Source organism: Schistocerca piceifrons, chromosome 8 (genome assembly GCF_021461385.2).
Source record: "Schistocerca piceifrons isolate TAMUIC-IGC-003096 chromosome 8, iqSchPice1.1, whole genome shotgun sequence".
NCBI lineage: Eukaryota > Metazoa > Arthropoda > Insecta > Orthoptera > Acrididae > Schistocerca > Schistocerca piceifrons.
Window position 1 is genome coordinate 409177858 of NC_060145.1, and position 21625 is coordinate 409199482.

Consider the following 21625-nt stretch of genomic DNA (forward strand, 5'->3'; position numbering starts at 1 on the left):
TGGCTAACAGAAGAAAAACTTTTGATGAAGAAAAGAAGTCAAAATTGATCAGTGGAATTCAGAAATACAGAAATACAAGTCACTTAGGAATGAAATAAATAGCAAGTGCAGGGAAACTAAGGCGAAACGGTGCATGAACAATGTGAAGAAAAACAAATGTTTGTCGGAAGTACTGACTCAACATATAGGCAATTCAAAACAATCTTCGGTGAAATTAAAAGTAAGGGCGGTAACATTAAGAGAGCAATGGGAATACGACTGTTAAATGCAGAACACAGAGAGGGTGCCTGGAAAGAGTACACTGAAGGCCTCTATGAGGCCGAAGACTTATCTGATGACGTGATAAAAGAAGAGACAGCAATCATTATAGAAAGGACAGTGGATCCAATACTGAAGTTGGAATTTAAAAGAGCTTTGGAAGATTTAAGACCGAAGAAGGCAAAAGTGGTAAATAACAGTCCAGCAGAATTTTTAAAATCATTGGGGGAAGTGGCAACCAAACGACTATTCACGTTGGTGTGTAGAATTTATGAGTCTGGCGATATACCGTCTGACTTCCCAAAAACATCATCCACACAACTCAGAAGATAGCAAGAGCCGACTAGTGCGAGAATTATCGCACAATCAGCTTGTCAGCTCGTGCATGCAAGGTGCTGAAAATAGTAATGTGCATAAGAACGGAAAAGAAAATTTACGATATGTTAGATGACTTTCAGTTTGACTTTAGGAAAGGTAAGGACATCAGAGAGGCAGTTTTGACTAAAGAAATATCAAGACAAGTTTCTAGGATCTGCGACTTGGAAAAAGCATTCGACAATGTAAAATGGTGCAAGATCTTCCAAAATGTGAGAAAACGAAGGGTAAACAGTAGTTAAAGACGGGTAATATACAATAAGTACATGAGCCAAGAGGGAACAATAAGAGTGGAAGACCAAGAAGTGCTCCGATTCGGATGGGTGTAAGACAGAGATGCAACCTTTACTCCTACTACTCAATCTATACATCCAAGAAGCATTGACGGAAATAAAATAAAGGTTCAAAAATTGAATTAAAATTGAAGGTGAAAGGTTATCAATAATAAGATTCGCTGACGACACTGCTATCCTGAGTGAAAGTGAAGAACTATGGGGTCTGTTGAACGGAATGAACACACTGATGGGTACAGATTATGGATTGAGAGTGATTCGAAGAAAGACAAAAGTAATGAGAAGCAGCAGAAATGAGAACAGCAAGAAAGTTAACATCAAGATTGGTGATCACGAATTAGATAAAGTTAAGGAATTCTGTTACCTAGGCAGCAAAATGAACGATAAGGGACGAATCAAGGAGGACATCAAAAGCAGAGTAGCGCTGGCAAAAAGAGCATTCCTGGCCAAGAGAAATCTATTAGTACCAAACATAGGCCTTAATTTGAGGCAGAAACTTCTGAGAATGTATGTTTGGAGCACAGCATTGCAAGGTAGTGAAACATGGACTGTGGGAAAACCGGAGCATTAGAGAATCGAAGCATTTGAGATATGGTGCTACGGAAGAATGTTGAAAATTAGGTGCACTGAAGGTACGGGATGAAGAGGTTCTCTGGAGAATCGAGGAGGAAACGAATATTTGGAAAACAGTGACAGGAAGAAGGGATAGGATGATAGGACGTCACTTAAGCGGTCACTGAATAACTTTCATCCTGCAAAAAAAAAAAAAAAAAAAAAAAAAAAAAAAAAAAAAAAAAAAAAAAAAAAAAAAAAAAAGCTTCCCCAAAACAAGGCTTTCCTACCTTTGGTTGACTGACGGCTGTGGCAACAGGATAGACATGCAGTCACAAGTTTAAAATAACACCAAGTCACCAGATCTCTGTATTATTGAGACTTTGTGATGTATTTTAGAGAGAAGGGTGGGTGATAGCTATCAGAGACTCCTTGAGTCCGCCCCCGGTAGCTGAGTGGTAGCCGGCACGGTGGCTCAGCATGTTCGGTCAGAGGGTTTAGCTACCCTCTGTAATAAAAAAACTGAGTTAAAGGATCAACAACGAACTTGAACGGATGTCTTACGACGGCCGCCCCGAGCAGATGCAACGAACAGAAGCGAAGACATGAGACTAAAAAAAAAAAAAAAAAAAGAGGTCAGCGCGGCAGTCAATCCTAAGCGTCCGGGTTCGATTCCCGGCTGGGTCGGAGAGTTTCTCCGCTCAGGGACTGGGTGTTGTGTTGTCCAAATCATCATCATTTCATCCACATCGACGCGCAAGTCGCCGAAATGGCGTCAAATCGAAAGACTTGCACCCGGCGTCTACCCGACAGGAGGCCCTAGTCACACGACATTTTTATTTACTCCCTTGAAAACCACGCAGTACCTATAATTATCCGTTCCGAGACGAGTGGAAGCTGTTTTGAATACCAACGGTTTAGCTGCACTGTGATGTGTTTTTGATGATTCCATATATTTGTCCATCCCCTGTGTACTTCGCAAAGTGCTGTATAGTTCATGGTAAGGATGGGCAAAACCAACTGTCTAAAACCGATACCGATAGTTTAGTTCTGAATAATCGGAATTTTTCGGTATTTGTTTGGTCTCGGCTATAACATTTTTATTCGTTTTTTATTAATAATCGGGTAAAGAAAGCGACATATCAAATTACCATAGCAGCAGCGCTAAAATTTATGGTTTTCAAGTAAATTTTTTTTAAAAACATGTGATGCTTCTTCGTGAAATTTCTGCAGCTTTGAAATATTGGATTGTTACAGAAACTGGGAAAAGCGATCAGCACTAAATAACGCTTAAAGCTATAAATTAGCAACGAACACATGACGTAATAATTCGTACAGTATTGCAGGGACAATGATGTACCCGTTGCCGCACGGCGTGGCCTATTAGGCGATACGAGTGTACCTGCAGTGCACAAGACTTGTCCTCGCCTGGTCTATACGATGGTTTCTTACTGTCGTCCTCGGACATCAGTCGTACTGCAGAGTGGTATTTTACAAAGTGCGGTAGCAATGAACTGTAGTGCTCTATTTACTTTCAAAGGCAACGAACGGGAGGAGGATCAACTAACAAGGAGAAAACATCCACATTGATCCGTGGAAGAGACGATAAATTTAATTGATATATCTTTAAATTTATTGACGTGCTATAAATTTAGGATAACTGAACCTGTAACTTCGTTGTTGCTTCAGTGTGAAGAATTGACAGGACCTAAAAGTGACAGTGCAGGGACGTCATCGACTTGTGACCTTTTGCTATTGCTGTCTCCGCGCTCGTTTCCTCAGATTTTTCAATCTTTGCTGGAGACAACGGTTTCTGCCGCAGACGCAATCATAATCTCCTACTCTTCCAGCTCTATTAGAATTCTTCAACTGTTGTTCAAAGTCTACGTTTATTACTGGAAGTAATAGTAATAAAACGCTGAAAATCGGTTACTTCAGAAATCGGTTATTTCTGAACGGTTTTGACAGTCAGGTTAAACTGGAGGCGAAAAGAACGGGTGCAACCGACCACCGGTTATTTCAGCGATAACCGCCATGCCTAGTTCGTGGAAGAGAGTACTTCGAATCAGTACAACCGATTTTCTACCCTATTCTATTGGGACGTACACCGAGGGGAAAAAGAGATTGTTTATGCGCCTCTGAATATGCCATTATCCCCGAGACCCCTGCCGAGATATACTTTGGAAATAAGATACGATACTTAATGAGGTTTTGCGAGAACAACGTAACATTTGTTGGTAAAATCTTCTGAGTCATTAGCCGCAACATATTCTTCTTTAGACTTTTTCAATGCTTGGCATTTCGATGTCTCTGGAAGCATCATCTTCAGGATCCCACATGGGTCTCTAGATGACAGAACACTGTCGAAAGCCAAGCGTCGCGTTCACTCCTAAAAGGCTATTGGAAATTTGGAAATTTGTGGTATGTTCCTATGGGACCAAACTGCTGAGGTCATCGGTCCCTAAGCCTACACACTACTTTAACTTAAACTTACTTTAAGGATAGTACACACACCCATGCCCGAGGGAGAACTCGAACCTCCGACGGGGGGAGTCGCGCGAACCGTGGCAATGCGCTTAAAGCCGTGCGGCTATCCCGCACAGCAAAGGCTATTTCCAACGCTTTTGCAGAGAAGTGAAGTTACTGGGTAAAAATCTTCAGGCTGATATCTGGCCGTTGTCATTGGGTAAATTCAGAAAACCGATGTTGTAACAGAAGGGAATGCAAAATATTGTTGTGCCTCTCCGGTTGTTTCCCAGTATACGTCTATGTTCCTCGTTGGCCGTGCTGGGTGTTGACTTCCGTGATAGCGAGCATCTACGAATACAGAGGCCTGTAATCGTCATCTCTACTGAAATTGTATCCATTCTTTGACATTTCAAGTGTTTGGCGAACTTTAATTCATAAATATTACTTCCCGTGCCTAATGAGCATCTTAAAGCACAGAATCTGATCACATTCTCCTTGGTGCTCCACTACCGCTACACTTTGACTTAAGTGTGTGTGGAGTTCGTGCTCCTTAATGCGTTCTTTTATTGTCGTTCCAATTGCGCCGATATACAAGGAGAACTCGAACGACGAACTTTCAGAGGCCGTTCAAGGACACCTTCTAAGTAATACCTCGGTACAAGGGACCGACGGCGTCCGGATAATCGCTATACAGTACCAACGTAATTATTCCGTTTGTTATCGCAATCACCCTTATTTCTGTGAAAATCGCTTACAAGACGGAGGAAGTCTGTAATATACAATAATGAAAACGTACAACACACAAAACACAACACGGAGTAATGCAACAACCCTCAGACGCAAAACTACTGCACCGAGTGTGGTGGCGCAGTGGTTAGCACACTGGACTCGCATTCGGGAGGACAACGGTTGAATCCCATGTCCAGCCATCCTGATTCAGGTTTTCCGTGATTTCCCTAAATCGCAGCAGGCAAATGCCGGGATGGTTCCTTTCAAAGGGCATGGCAGACTTCCTTCCCTAATCCAATGAGACCGATGACATCGCTGTCTGGTCTCCTCCCGCAAAACAACCCAACCCAATCCAAAACTACTTTGTTTGTGGTCGCCGTCGTTACAGGAACAGCTCCCCATACCGTCGTTCGCCGCTCTCCTATTTCACACGAGGTGTGTATCGACCAACTCTTCATCACAAGATCTATTCATACTGCTTTGTATCACTGTTAACGTACAATTAATGCAATCGAAAAAAAAGGCACTCGCGAGACGGCACCGAGCAGTACACAACGCCAGCTTGTGGGCGAAGAATAAAGTGGTCATGGCTGTCGACAACAGCAAGTGCCGTGAGTGAATGGAACAAGTTTGTTTCCAAGCAAGATATGTATAGGGCATGCCGTCCACATTCACACTGCTGTGCACTTTTGTCAGGTAAAAAGCTAACTGAGACAAGAAACTAAACGAAATGCCGCCGAAGGCCGTTGTACCAAAATACTCAGGATATATCACTGAACTACCTCTGAAAGTTTGTCGGCAGAGTTCTGGTTCGTCCTCTGTACTGTGCCGCAATTACACTCCCGCATTGTGGAGGCTGTCAGGTGCGTCCGTTGCAGTTCGGAGAATTTTTTCCACCGTTAACTGAAAGATGTAGTCCTTCCACCATTCTTCCGAAGAATTCTGCCTGTTCTGTATACTGTAGCAACAAACAATAGCTTTACAGAATGTGCAGGATGTTTCTCGTTCTTTCATTGCTATTGCTTCGTCTGAAAACCTTTTTAGGGAAAGCTCAACGTAGCCGTTGACCGTCGATGTCTGCATAAGGAAATCTAACTTTGGTTGGTTACTGATGCGGCACGCAAGGGAAGACACGGTGTTCAGAGCGGCTTGCTCCTGGATTGGGGTGACGATGCGAAGCGGCCTCTAAATACCCTTTAGTGTTGGAAGGCTTCCGATAAACTCTGTGCCCTAGAGTAAGGTCTTCCATAGGCCAATACATCTAAGAACGGGTGCCCGACCTCACTCTCCAACTCCATGGTGAAGCTGATTTTCTGATTTGTTGTGACAGTCGTGAAATTCATGTAGTTCTTCGTTGTTGTGTTCAAGCTCAAATACTGAAGGGCGCCCATCAAATTGTTCATTTATTTCATTTTTTCGCACAACCTTCCTCAAACTTCGTTATTTGCTTCCTGTGCTGTGTTCGACGGTAGCGTTTAACTGCGACGCAGCTCCAGTTTTGCTTGAAGGAGGACTACATCGCTGTTTACTGCCTCACACACACACACACACACACAAACACACACACACACACACACACACACACACACACACACCTGCCTTACCAACGGTCTGGCTCCCCTTCGGAACTGGTTTTCTTTTGTTATAGGAGAGTACCAAACGGTCCCCCGAAAGCTCAAAGACTGCGGTGTTTGCCCTTACAAGCAGCCGGCATTTCTTATACGCTCGCCGTCCGGGTATTGCGGACACACAGCAGAAAATGTCCGTCTCTTTTGTGAAGGCCCATACGTTTTCAACTTAACCGCTACTCCCTCCATTGTCAAGTGCGGCGGCACAGCTTGCAGAACCCACTGCTCCGCTCCCCCCCCCCCCCCTCCCCGCCCCCCAATTCCACTCACCTGCCTTACTCTATGCTTGACACTAACATTGATGAAACAATAACATATGACCTGCCTCTTTTTCTATTAAATCACTTCCGCTAGGATATTTTTTGTGCCGAATTCGTACGTGACAAGACGATTTTGCTGTGTATAAAGACAAGGATCTGAAGAATTCGGCGGTGTCCTCTTGAAAGTAACTACCTCGGCACTCGTCTGATCCTTTCCTACATCTGCATCTACCCTCTGAAATTCATCGTGAAATACATGACAGGGAGTACTTTACTGCTTCCCATCGTACCAATATTACGGTTTCTTCCGTTCCATTCGCGTAATCAACGCGGAAAGAATGATTTCTTAAACGCCTTCACGCGCTACAAATTTCTTGTCTCCCAAATACTGTTGAGTACCTCTAATCTTCTGCATTCTTTTGTAGCACCACATTTCAAAAGCCTCTAGTCTGTTTCGGCCTAAACTGTTTATCGTCCATGCCTCAATTCCGTACATGGCTACACTCTAGACAAACACCTTCAGGAAAAACTTACTAAAACAAAAATCTATATTCGATGTTAACAAATTTCTCCTCATCAGAAACCCTTTTCTTACCATTGCCAAACATGTTTTACATCCTCTCTACTTCGGCCATCATCAATTATTTTGTTGCACAAATACCAAAATACATCTACTACTTTACGTGTCTCACTTCCTAATCTGTTTCTCTCAGCATCACCTGATACCATCTGACTACATTCCATTATCCTTCATTTACTCCTATTGATGTTTATTCCATATCCTCCGTTCGAGATTCTATTCTGCTCTTCCAAGTCCTTTGCTGTCTCTGACTCAATTACAGTGTCATCGACAAACCTCAAAGTTTTTATTTCTTCCCCCTGAACTTTAATTCCTACTCCAAATTTTTCTATGGTTTCCTTTATTGTTTTGTCAGACTGAATAACATAGGGGATACCCTACAACTCTGTCTCGCTTCCTTTTTAACCATTGCTTCTCTTTCGTGCTCCTCGACTCTTATAACTTCTATCTGGTTTCTGTACAAACTGTAAGTTGTATCCCTGCTACCTTCAGTATTTGAAAGAGAGTATTCCCGTCGACACTGTTAAAAGCTTTCTCTAAGTCTATAATGCTTGGTTTGTCTTTCCTTAATCTATCTTCTAAGAGAAGCCATTTCTTTCTGATTGGTTCCGAGTAGCACTTAGAGCCTACGTCCTGAATTATTTGCTCGATGTATTCCAGTCTCTGTCTTCCTCTAAAGTTTTTGACCTCTGCTGCTCCCTCTAGTACAATGAAAGTCATTTCCTGATGTCTTAACAAATATCCCATTATCCTGTCCCTTCTCCTTGCTAGTGTTTTCCACTTACTCCTTTCCTCTCCAGTTCCGCACAGAACCTTCTCAGCACTTACCTTATTAGTCCACCTAATTATCAACATTTGTCTGTAGCACCACATCTCAAATACTTCGATTATCTTTTGTTTGGGTTTTCCTGCAGTCCATGTTTCACTGCCAAACAATGCTGTGTTCCAAGCATACATTCTCAAAAATTTTTTCCTCAAATTAAGGCCTATGTTTGATACTAGTAGACTTCTCTTCGCGAGAAGTGTCTTTTTGCCAATGCTAGTCTGCTTTTGATGTCTTCCTCGTTTAGTCGTCATTGTTACTTTGCTGCCTTACCTTCATCTATATTTTGACCTTGAATTCTGATGTTAAATTTCTCGCTATTCTCATTTCTGCTACATGTCGTTACGTTCGTCTTTCTTCGGTTTACTCTCAGTCCACATTCTGTACTCGTTAGACTGTTCATTCCACTCAGCAGATCATGTAATTCCTCTTCATTTTCATTCAGGATAGCAATGTTATCAGCGGATCGTATAATTGATTTCCTATCACCTTGAATTTTAATTCCACTCCTGAATCTTTCTTTTATTTACATAATTGCTTCTTCGATGTATAGGTTGAACAGCAGCGGCGAAAGGCTACATCGGTATTTTACACCATTTTTAATCCGAGCTCTTCGTTCTTGATCGTCCACTTAAAGATTCCCTCTTGGCTCTTGTCCGTATTGTATATTACCCGTCTCCCTCTATAACTTACCGCTATTTTTCGCAGAATTTCGAACATCTCGCACCATTTCAAATAGTCGAACGCTTTTTCCAGATAGACAAATCTCTTCATCTGCAGCTTGCGAAGTCGGCATGTATACCTGAACTATCGTTGTCGGCGTTGGTTTGCCGTCGATTCTGATCAGAACAACCCTATCACTGAACTGTTCGCAGTAACACACTCTTTCATATTCATAACGAATCCTACTCTCGATATACCATTTTCTGCTGCAGGGTGTGGGTTTGGCGAATGTCGGTGAACGTCATCTGCCAGCGTGTGTGGCCATTTATACATATGGTATTCAACCCATGGCGTCACCAGCAATTGCGCAGTGCTATCTCTCTTTCCTTGCTAGGCAAATATTGCTTGTGAAAATTCGATCGAATAGCTGGATTCGTACAAAATCCTTCTTTTGTTCATATTTCCCATGTTTTGGCAGAGACCAGCAGTGTTAGCACATTACTATATTATCAAGTTTATTTCAGTCAACCATCACATAAGGTGTTTAACGAGTCTTACAAACAAGCACCAAAAGTGAAGTAATTGACAATGTCCTTGACGATGCAGTTCCATAACGTCTGAAAACCACAAACTGTAATCCTAATTTTCTTTTTCAAAATAAATTGTTTCAGAGGTTACTAGTTTGTAAGTGATAACCAACAACACCTTCTTACACCTATTCCGCTACAGAAACGTGCAAGTGATACACTATGTGATCTAAAGTATCCGGACACCCCCAAAAACATACTTTTTTCATATTAGGTGCATTGTGCTGCCACCTACTGCCACGTGCTCCATATCAGCGACCTCAGTAGTCATTAGACATCGTGAGAGAGCAGAAAGGGACACTCCGCGCAACTCACGGACTTCAAACGTGGTGAGGTAATTGGATGTCACTAGTGTCATACGTCCGTATGCCAGATTTTCACGTTCCTAAAATCCCTAGGTCCACTGTTTCCGATGTGATAGTGAAGTTGAAACGTGAAGGGGCGTTCTGGCCGACCTCGTCTGTTGACTGACAGAGACCGCCGACAGTTGACGAGGGTCGTGATGTCTAATAGGCCGACATCTACCCAGACCATCACACAAGAATTCCAAACTGCATCAGAATCGACTGTAAGTACTATGACAGTTAGGCAGGAGGTGAGAAAACTTCAATTTCATGGTCTAGCGGCTGCTCGTAAGCCACACTTCACGCCCGTAAATTCCAAACGTCGCCTCGCTTGGTGTAAGGAGCGTAAACTGTGGAAAAAAGTTGTGTGCTGTGACGAATCACGGTACACAATGAAGCGATCCGATGGCAGAGTGTGGGTTTGGCGAATGCCGGTTAGCCTCATCTGCCAGCGTGTGTGGTGTCGACAGTAAAATTCGGAGCCGGTAGTGATACGGTGTGGTCGTGTTTTTCATGGAGGGGTCTTGCTTGCCTTGTTGTTTTGCGTGGAACTACAACAGCACAGGACTACATTGATGTTTTAATCACCTTCTTCCTTCCCACTGTTGAGGAGCAATTCGGTGATGACGATTGCATCTTTCAACACGATCGAGCACCTGCTTATAATGCACGGCCTGTGGCGGAGTGGTTACACGACAATATCATCGCTGTAATGGACTGGTCTGCACACAGCCCTGACCTGAATGCTACAGAACACATTTGGGATGTTCTGGAACGCCGACTTCGTGCCAGCTTCCGTGATCGACACCGATACCCCTCCTCAGTGCAGCACTCCGTGAAGAATGGGCTGCCATTCCACAGGAAACCTTCCAGCACCAGATTGAACGTATGCCTGCGAGAGTGGAAGCTGTCATCAAGGCTAAGGGTGGGCCAACAACATATTGAATTCCAGCATTACCGATAGAGGGCCATTTTCAGCCAGGTGTCCGGATACTTTTGATCACATAGTGTATGTCAGGGATGGCAATGAACGTGCAGTACGTAGTAACTGACGGAAAATCATCGAGTAAAACAGAAGTGATATATGGTGTCCCCCAAGGAAGTGGTGTACGCCCTTTGCTGTTCTTGATGTACATAAACGATTTAGGAGACAATCTGAGTAGTCCTATTGGAATGTTTGTAGATGATTCCATCTTACATCTGATGATCAGAACAAACTGCAAAACGATTTAGATGATATCTGTTTGGTGCGAAAAGTGACAGTTGACCGTGTGAAGTCATTCACATGAGTGCTCCAAAGAGCGCGCCAAATTTCGGTTAAAGGATAAAGATTGCAAATTCAAGTAATTATTTGGGGATTACAATTATGAATAATTTAAATTGGAACAATCTGACAGATAATATTGTGAGGCAAACAAACCAAAGACTGTCATTTATCGGCAGAACATTTAGAAAACGCAACAGGTCTACATAAGAGACTGCTTACACTACGCTTGTCCATCCTCTCTTGGAGTACTGCTGTCCAGTGCGGGATCAGCAACAGATAGGATTTACAGAGGATATCGAAAAAGTTCAAAGAAGAGCAGCTCGTTTTGTACTATCACGAAATAGGGGAGAGAGTGCCACGGATATGATATGCGAAATGGGGTGGCTACCATTGAAAAAGAAAGTCGTTTTTCGTTGAGGCATGCTCTTCTCATGAAACTTCGATCACCTCCTTTATCCTCAATGTGTGACAATATTTTGTTGGCACCCACCTACATAGGGAGGAATGATCATCATAATTAAATGGCAGAAATCAGAGCTCGCAAGGCAAGATTTAAACGTTCATTTTTCCCGTGCGGTGTTCGAGAGTGGAACGATAGAGAAATAGCTTGAATGTGGTTCGATGAATTCTCCACCAGGCACTTAATTGGAACTGCAGAGTTATCGTGTTGGTGTAGATTCTTGACAAGCAGGCGAGGAGATTTGTGTACCGCGTTTAAAACTTTTTCAAATGTAAAATTGAAAGTGAAACTGCTATTTTTGACATTTTGAAGACTCAAGAACGAATTGCAAAAGCACGTGTTTGCAAGAGAACTGTACACAGAATTGTAAACGAAAGTGTCAGAGCTGTAGAAACCTCAGGAAAATTTGTTTTCGTGTCGCCTTGAAAGCATCGAAATCGCTAGAAACTTGTAACTCAAATAAATGGTTTTGACAACGATATTTGAAAGCACCGTGTTTGAAATTTGGTGGGAATAACCGATATCACAGTGCGGCAATGCGAAGAATTTTAAAAGACATTGGTTTCAGATATGTTAAGAAGATAGCTTTTGACTGAAAGAAGTGACATAAGTGCAGCACGAACGACATTCCTTATAAAGATGGGCCATACAAGAGGAAGAGGTTGTTCAACAATGTATTACATTGATGAAACCCGGGCTGAATCAGAATCATTCCACGAATACCTTCTGGCAAATCAATGATGGTACTGGTAGTTTTAAAGTTCCAATAGGAGAAGAATCTGAAATAATTCTGTTAACATCGAATAATACACTGATAATTTTTACGATAGCCTTTTGCATTAGTCTTTGCTACCAGTAATTCTCTTTTGCGCTCTGTGATTTACATTGCATTACAGTCAAACATACCCGTATACGTGCATTGTACACATTCTAAAAAATTATATCGAGTAGAAACAGTTGTCAAGCAAATAAAATGACATCAGTTTAAGTTTGATTAATTTTGCTGTGTATTGCATTTTTACTTACAGTCCAAATCGCAATAAATGGCAATTATTTCAATCTTTTTCGATGATCTTTTCATTAGACAATCGTCATTTAGAAAATAGCTATACTTGACGTCTTCACAAAGCTTCGTCATCCGTTCTCGCCTTCCGACATAACAACAGACAATTACTGTGGAGCAGTGGACGCAATGTCAAGATGTGAAGTAAGGTTTTTATCATGTAGACGATTGTGCGAAATCGGTTTTAAAATGTATTAGTCCTCTCGTAAATCTTAACATACAATATGATGTACCGAAGGCAAATAAAACTGATTATTTTTCGCAGCAAGCCATTTCGGCAACACAGACTTTTGTTTGCCCTGTCTCAGAGGTATCTAGTAGGACTCTAGCAACTTTTGACACAATGTGTGTGGGCTATTGATGATGACTCCTCATTCTAAATCAGTATAGCCATTAAACAGCTTATGTGAACCTTGACTGAAACAAAATCCCTCTCGGACGAAAGCTTTCGCAGCAGCGGCCATCAAGAACCTTACTGACCAACGTTCGTAATTCATAATATAACATTATCTCTTGTAATTACGTGAAATTTGCTTCTGATATTCAAGAGCATGAAATGTTACGTAAAATTATTCTGAAAACTTCATCTGTGGCGGTAATATTAAAAGAAAACTCGGGCCTAATGCTCTTGTTTAGTTTCAATCACTTTCGTAAAAATCGAAAATGCAAAATAGCTGTGGTCCACAATTAGCTTGGAAACAATTCGGTTGGTATTTTACTTACCATGCAAAGAAATGAAGTTTACTTTGATAGTGGTTACATTAAAAAAACTTTTCGGACTTGGAGAAAAATAAATGATCGCAGGTTCTAATGGAAGTAATTTGCAAATAGTAATTACACTTAAAACGGCTTTTGAAATAATCACGAACCAAACGAAAGGCTTCCGTATTTAACTTCCTGACCTTAATGAAATCTATTTTTCTTTTTATTTGAAATGAAGAAAGATCTTCAAATAACGTAGTCGTAATATATAATTTATATACAGTAATAAACTTTAGTCTACACACATAAATCAGTCTCACTTTTATTAGTACAGCTCAGCGACAAAGACCTAATTCCATCCAATACGTAATGGCAAGAGAGAAGGAGCACAAGACAAAAAGAGAGCAAGCACGAGAGGTTTTCACACTTGTACATGTCCTTTTGTAATATTCTAACAGTGTTATCTTCGCGTAATTTTGATCTCAGTAGTATTAATAAGGTACTTGCATCGCTGCGTTACATAGAAGTTGGTCCCAATAAAAACCGAGCGAGGTGGCGCAGTGGTTAGCACACTGGACTCGCATTCGGGAGGACGACGGTTCAATCCCGTCTCCGGCCATCCTGATTTAGGTTTTCCGTGATTTCCCTAAATCGTTTCAGGCGAATGCCGAGATGGTTCCTTTGAAAGGGCACGGCCGATTTCCTTCCCAATCCTTCCCTAACCCGAGCTTGCGCTCCGTCCCTAATGACCTCGTTGTCGACGGGACGTTAAACACTAACCACCACCACCACCACCCAATAAAATTAAATATTGTTTCACTTAAGCATACTACATGCTGTCATCGAGAAAGTATTTCACTTCATAGGGGGGAAAATTCGTTGAGTCTGGCTGTGACGCCATAGCTTTCACTTGTTTGATAAATACCAATAGAACACTGATGCAGTACCTTAATTGTAAATGTTGCTGAATGTAATGAACTTGTTTGTCGGTAGCACCTTCTGTTTTGGACTGATAATGGCAACGGAATGCAGACTGAGACAGTGAGGACGGATCCGAATCAGGGACTAACGCTAGTGTACTTACGGCGTAGATGCATGTTGTGAGTGAATTGTGTCGTCTGTACAGAGATGCAGCATTCCGCTAGTGACGCGGAGGTGGGTTCTGCTACAGGCAAGAAAGTGTCGTCGTGGAGCAGCGAGAGCGGACACAACCCAGAAGAGGTGGGCGAGTACTTCCAGGGCGACATCATCCAGCCGATGTCGAGGAACGGCATCCGGGCCAAGGGCGCCCGCTGGCCGCACGGCGTCGTCCACTACCAGATCAGCCCCGGCTTCAGTGAGTACGCCCGCACACGCTCTTGTTTTGTTTTCTCTGCCGGCCGGTGTGGTCGTGCGGTTCTAGGCGCTTCAGTCTGGAACCGCGTGACCGCTACGGTCACAGGTTCGAATCCTGCCTCGGGCATGGATGTGTGTGATGACCTTAGGTTAGTTAGGTTTAAGTAGTTCTAAGTTCTAGGGGACTAATGACCACAGATGTTAAGTCCCATAGTGCTCAGAGCCATTTGAACCATTTTTTTGTTTTCTCTCTAACATCTTGCTTCATAAATTTTCTTAACATTTCGATTGTTCTTTCATGGAATGTACAGAGGCTATGATAGTGTCTCTAGTCAGGGATTACTGAAAATATTTATAAGGCTGTACTTCTATCAGGACAGAACAAACACGGTCCAAAAGGTTCAGTCTCTGTTTATTCGTGGCGTATAAGTGACGTCAGTACAGTAACTACGGTGGCAGCTTGAACTAACGTCTGTAAACAACAGACGTGCATTCTACCAGGCAGCTGCGAACAGGCAGTGTTAAGCAGATGACGTGCAGCCGTAGTGTGTCAGTTTTTGAAGATGTTCTACAGAATGTTCTGAAGAAGAGAAAAGTGCGTGCAAAGTTTGTCCTACACATCTTCACTCCTGGAAAAGACTCTTAACAGTTGTTTGAAATTCAAAACGCGGGCAGTTGTTCTCTAGAAAATATCATCATGGGTCTTTGACGACATAACTGACGATGAAACCCTTGTTACGCGAGAGTTGAACAACATTCCAGGTGACGCTTGTGTTTACCTACTAGTGCACGCGCGTAACAGCTTTCGTTTGGTACGGTTTTCTGTTAGGCACATTAACACCTGACATTACTATCGGTGACGGCAAGCCCCGCCATGTATGGTGGGGTGTATGGAGAAGGGGGTGGTGACTTCGACGCCCCTATGGGACAACATCAACAACAACCACCTGCCCAGCGGCTACATCCAGATGCAGCACCCTTACCAGCTCCTCCAGGAACTACATTGGACAACACGACGGATGTGATCAGCCACTCGTTAGCAGTTGTTCGGGGAGAATCTGGAATACAGCCGGCAGAAGAGCATATGGATTTATCGGAACAGGATTCCTCCAGCTTCTCCGCTACGAGAAACAAGCGACAAAGGGAGGTCAGCCTGGATTTAAGAAATTCCAAAACCTTCATAGCAGACGCTAATCAACTCTTACCTGTAACTGACGTTTCAAATGTAGCTGACCCCCTGTAGCAACTGCTTCTGGGCTCACTCCTAACCAACATGCTGCAACTAACGCCCCTCCTGTGGGACCTGCGCCTACTTCGAGGTCTCTCAACTTTTACACACGTACAGATAGGGGACCATTCCTAGTTTACATGGAATGTTTGGACAAAAATTTAGGCTGCTTGCATCCTATGACACTAGGGAAATTATTGCATATTTTTTGCCAAAAGTGAAGAATTCTATACTTAACATGTCTTCAGCAGGAAAAACAAAAATTAAGGTGGAACAGAAAACCCCAGACAAGGCTAATTTCCTAGATACCAGTGAGGTATTAAAGTCAAAAAATATAGAAGCTTACATTCCTTCCTTTGTTGTCCATAATCTGGGTGTAATCAGGAAAGTAGACACCAACCTTGAAGAAGCGGAGGTTTTAGAAGTCGTACAATCTCCCTTCCCTGTTGTAGGCGTTCGGAGGTTTACGAAGAGATATGGTAAAGACCAAATCGTTAAATTGCAGACCTGTTTGTTAACCTTCGACTCTCAAACCTTACCGGAAGCCGTGTCTATTCACGGAACAAGATGTCCCGTAGACCTTTATGTACCAACTGTCAGGCAGTGCTTTAATTGTCTTCGTTACGGGCACATCAGCAAACGATGTCGATCTCAGACGAGATGCATTAAATGTAGTGGTCCACATAATGTTGAATCCTGTGTCTCACCTATCACTGTTTGTGCTCATTGCTGGGGACAACACGCATCCACGGACCGTTCCTACCCGGAATACCATATACGGCGACGAGCTCAAGAATTACCTACGTTCAACAACATTGACTTCAGGGATGCGCTGTCTATTGCTCGTATGCCAACCTATGCATCCGTCACCGGGGTTCAACAACATCACTTGCCGGCTCCGATCATTCCTGCTCCAACAAATTTGAGCTCTCCGGACTTTCAAAACCCACAACTCTTCCCGCCGCTGCCCGCCGCAAGTATGCAGAGTCAACAACGCGGAAGTGGGGACGCAGCTAAGTGTGCAACTGTGCCCCAGCCGACACACGTCGCTTACCGGCCTCCCCGGCGGCAGGCGCAAGTAAACAACCAAAGTAACGTTCGTGAGTGGTCTCAGTACCGCAGCCTGTTATATCCCATGCAACACTCATTCACTCCTATCAGCCAAAATCCATACCAGCCTGCTGCTCACAGATTAGCTACCGCACAAGCGCCGAATCAACGACAGCCTCAAGGTCATGCTGAAGTTATAGATAAGATAATAAATGTGATTGATATTGTCATGCAAAACATGAGACAAAATAGTGCTCTGAACAATTCTGATATCCGGCACCTCGTTACTGGCATATTTCAATCTCTCTCTCCCTAAATTCTGGCGGATTTAAAAGTATTGCAGTGGAATGTGAGATCGGCTAATTCTAACAGAGAAAGCTTGCAACGAGAACTGTTCGTAGGTCAGCCTGATATCGTTCTGTTATGTGAAACTTGGTTCAAATTCGAACGAACTGTTCACTTTCAAAATTATTCTATAGAAAGGGAAGACCGTTTCGATGGGTGGGGCGGCGTAGCTATACTGGTAAAAACTTCGCTGCCGCATCGACCACACCCGTTACACGTACCTGTCACCAACCTTGAATTAGTTGCTGTGGAGATACGAACTGCCACAGAACCTTTACAGTTGTCTCGTTGTATAACGTTCCGCACCACAGTATCGTGGAAGATGACTGGAGACAATTAGTAAGTCAGCTTCGTCCTTCCTTTATCGTAGCTGGAGACGTGAATGCCCACCACGTAACGTGGGGAGGAGACGTGACAGACAGGAACGGCAGGACCTTGATAAGCGTTATCGAATATAATAACCTAGTGATACTCAACGATGGCTCTCCTACTATGATAACTTCACCTCTCCGTAGACCCTCCGCAGTTGATGTAACTCTTTGCACCCCCTGCTTCACTGAAATATCTAATTGGTGCGTTAAAACGGATTCAATGGGATCCGATCATCTCCCAATAGAGTTTCACATTAACATCAACGTCGATACTACACACATCTGTTACTCTAATAATACGTGGAAAATCAAGGAAGCCAATTGGGCCTCTTATAAGGAAACGGTTCGGCGGGCACTTACAAATACGAGACGTGACTAACGGGATGAAGATGCATACCCAGTTTTACTCAATGCTATGAACGTCGCAGCTGGCATCAGCATCCCTAAGAAAAAAGAGTTTACAGTAATGAAACACTGTTCTCCTCCTTGGTGGAATCTTGAATGCTTTCAGGAAGTTGCGAAGCGACGACTCGCCTTGAAAACCTATCGTCAGAATCGTTCATTGGACAATTTCTTGGCTGTGCAAAAAGTGAATGCGCGAGTTAACAAATGCCCGAATAAAACCAAGAAGGACAGTTGGAAACAATTTTGCCTGTCCCTAAATAATGAAACCAGTATGGCAAGCATCTGGCATAAAATAAAAGCTTTTATAACAAGAAGACTGTCTTCCTCCCCTCCTGCTACCACGGCCTGGTTAGAGGAATTCATAGATACAATCGCTCCTCCCACGGTGCCATTTTTAAACCATCGGTTCCCTGCTGATGAAGACCGCTATCATGTTCTCCTTCGTCCTTTCTCTAAAGAAGAACTCAACGAAACTATTAAAGTATCGAATCGAGCTACAGTTGCCCTGGCATTGATCTTATACACTACTCTATGCTTGCGCACCTACCTATAGAAGCGAAAGACTTTCTCTTGAACATTTTTGATCAGTACTGGATGAAGAAAGACCTCATATCAACATGGAAGACGCAAGTAACAATTCCAATTCTTAAAAGTGGTAAAGATCCAAATGTCGGTACTAATTATAGACCTATTGCCTTGTCGTTCACTCACTCGTGTCTGGTGGGGAGCGCACCAGAGTGTTTTACTCACCATGTACCGAGGGATAATTCGATCTCGATTAGACTCTGGCTGTCAATTCTACCATACTGCGTCAAAGATTCATCTCTCCAAATTAGATACTCTTCAATATAGAGCCATTCGTACCTGTCTTCGAGCCATGCGATCGAAGCCCACAAACGCGATTTTAATACACTCCTGGAAATTGAAATAAGAACACCGTGAATTCATTGTCCCATGAAGGGGAAACTTTATTGACACATTCCTGGGGTCAGATACATCACATGATCACACTGACAGAACCACAGGCACATAGACACAGGCAACAGAGCATGCACAATGTCGGCACTAGTACAGTGTATATCCACCTTTCGCAGCAATGCAGGCTGCTATTCTCCCATGGAGACGATCGTAGAGATGCTGGATGTAGTCCTGTGGAACGGCTTGCCATGCCATTTCCACCTGGCGCCTCAGTTGGACCAGCGTTCGTGCTGGACGTGCAGACCGCGTGAGACGACGCTTCATCCAGTCCCAAACATGCTCAATGGGGGACAGATCCGGAGATCTTGCTGGCCAGGGTAGTTGACTTACACCTTCTAGAGCACGTTGGGTGGCACGGGATACATGCGGACGTGCATTGTCCTGTTGGAACAGCAAGTTCCCTTGCCGGTCTAGGAATGGTAGAACGATGGGTTCGATGACGGTTTGGATGTACCGTGCACTATTCAGTGTCCCCTCGACGATCACCAGTGGTGTACGGCCGGTGTAGGAGATCGCTCCCTGTGTGCCTCGGTCGTATGCAGTACTGATTGTGGCGCTCACCTGCACGGCGCCTAACACGCATACGACCATCATTGGCACCAAGGCAGAAGCGACTCTCATCGCTGAAGACGACACGTCTCCATTCGTCCCTCCATTCACGCCTGTCGCGACACCACTGGAGGCGGGGTGCACGATGTTGGGGCGTGAGCGGAAGACGGCCTAACGGTGTGCGGGACCGTAGCCCAGCTTCATGGAGACGGTTGCGAATGGTCCTCGCCGATACCCCAGGAGCAACAGTGTCCCTAATTTGCTGGGAAGTGGCGGTGCGGTCCCCTACGGCACTGCGTAGGATCCTACGGTCTTGGCGTGCATCCGTGCGTCGCTGCGGTCCGGTCCCAGGTCGACGGGCACGTGCACCTTCCGCCGACCACTGGCGACAACATCGATGTACTGTGGAGACCTCACGCCCCACGTGTTGAGCAATTCGGCGGTACGTCCACCCGGCCTCCCGCATGCCCACTATGCGCCCTCGCTCAAAGTCCGTCAACTGCACATACGGTTCACGTCCACGCTGTCGCGGCATGCTACCAGTGTTAAAGACTGCGATGGAGCTCCGTATGCCACGGCAAACTGGCTGACACTGACGGCGGCGATGCACAAATGCTGCGCAGCTAGCGCTTTCGACGGCCAACACCGCGGTTGCTGGTGTGTCCGCTGTGCCGTGCGTGTGATCATTGCTTGTACAGCCCTCTCGCAGTGTCCGGAGCAAGTATGGTGGGTCTGACACACCGGTGTCAATGTGTTCTTTTTTCCATTTCCAGGAGTGTAGAAGCAGGGGAGATGCCCTTGAGCATTAGGCGCCAAATGTTATCGGACAAATTCTACATTCAAAGCATGGCCATTATGGATAGTTCCGTCTATCAAAGTAGAGACTGCATTTATCGACTGTGGATTGCATCCCACAGAAGGAATAAAGTGCCAGCCGTTTGTGCCAGCTTTGACACTGTCATACATTCTATACGGCGTTCAGCGCATCTACCTGTTTTTGAATATGATCTTAAAACGCTCTACTCCCAGATCCCAGTCCATTATTTAAGTACGACCTGGCTGGACAGTACTAATGTCAACGTTGCTTTCAATCGTCTCGTTCAAGCACAATGGCCGGGTTTTCTCTGTGTGTATACCGATGGCTCCAAAATTCCGCAAGAAGAGTGTATAGGATGCACTTTTTTCTGCCCTCAGATCCAGATCCGCAAAACCTTCCAACTGCCTACGAGCACTTCTATTTTTACGGCGGAGACAAAGGCAGTTTTGGAAGCACTTAAGTTTGTCTCTAGCACTTCCTTCCCCAAGATATTGATAGTATCTGACTCGCAAAGCGTTCTTAAAAACATTCAGTACAGTCGATGGCACAAAACAACCAACAGTTATATCTTGGATGTGATAGCTGAATGTATTCGCAGCACACGCACGGGCTGGACGATCCATTTGCTGTGGGTACCTTCCCACTCTGGTATCCTCTATAATGATGAAGTTGATGCATTAGCCAAACAAGCGGCAACCTTAGGCATCGCCCTGGATCTGCACCTTCCTTATACAGACTACTTACGTGAAGTCAAGGATCACGCAAGACAACAATGGCAGGAAATGTGGAACGTATCTCAACAGACAAAAGGCGGTTATTACGCAGTGCTACAACCGCGGATTCCTTCACAGCCGTGGTTCATGAGGACACATCTGGACCGATCCACGATTTCTACCATCATAAGACTACGCTTCAATCATGCCTCTTTCCCACAACATCTACATCGGATCAACGTTTACAGTTCACTAGCATGTGAGTGTGATACTGAGTCGGAAGCTGATGCCAACCACATCTTATTTATGTGCCTCAAATTTGACCGTGAACGGTTGGTCTTTCTGAAGACATTGCTGAGTATGGGCTACCATCTTCCTCAATCAGCTTCTTCTCTTTTGTGTACTAAAGACGTTCGTCTCTATAAAGTGATAGTTAACTTCATCAAGAGTACTGGACACAATCTGTAGGTTTTAATGGTGTACGTAAATTATAAATATGTCTTGCTGATGAAGATATTTCAGAACCGGTGTGAATTGTAAGCCAAGACACTTTTAATTATTTTCCAATTCAATTCAATTCAATTTTTAAAACATTATGTACAAAACTGTAACAGTTAAGCTTTTTCATCTCATCATCATCGTAATTTAAGACTGATTATGCCTTTCAGCGTTCAGTCTGGAGCATAGCCCCCTTATAACATTCCTCCATGATCCCCTATTCAGTGCTAACATTGGTGCCTCTTCTTATGTTAAACCTATTACTTCAAAATCATTCTTAACT

The 21625-nt window shown here is 43.9% G+C and overlaps 1 protein-coding gene across 1 annotated transcript in view; it reads left to right on the forward strand.

The window, feature by feature from the left end:
- The window catches only part of LOC124712392 (low choriolytic enzyme-like), a 93588-nt gene that overhangs the window by 15278 nt on the left and 56685 nt on the right, over positions 1-21625 (forward strand). The window contains exon 3 of the mRNA XM_047242688.1: positions 14180-14389. Within this exon, the coding sequence (XP_047098644.1) occupies positions 14180-14389 (210 nt within the window). The remainder of the gene's footprint in view (positions 1-14179; positions 14390-21625) is intronic.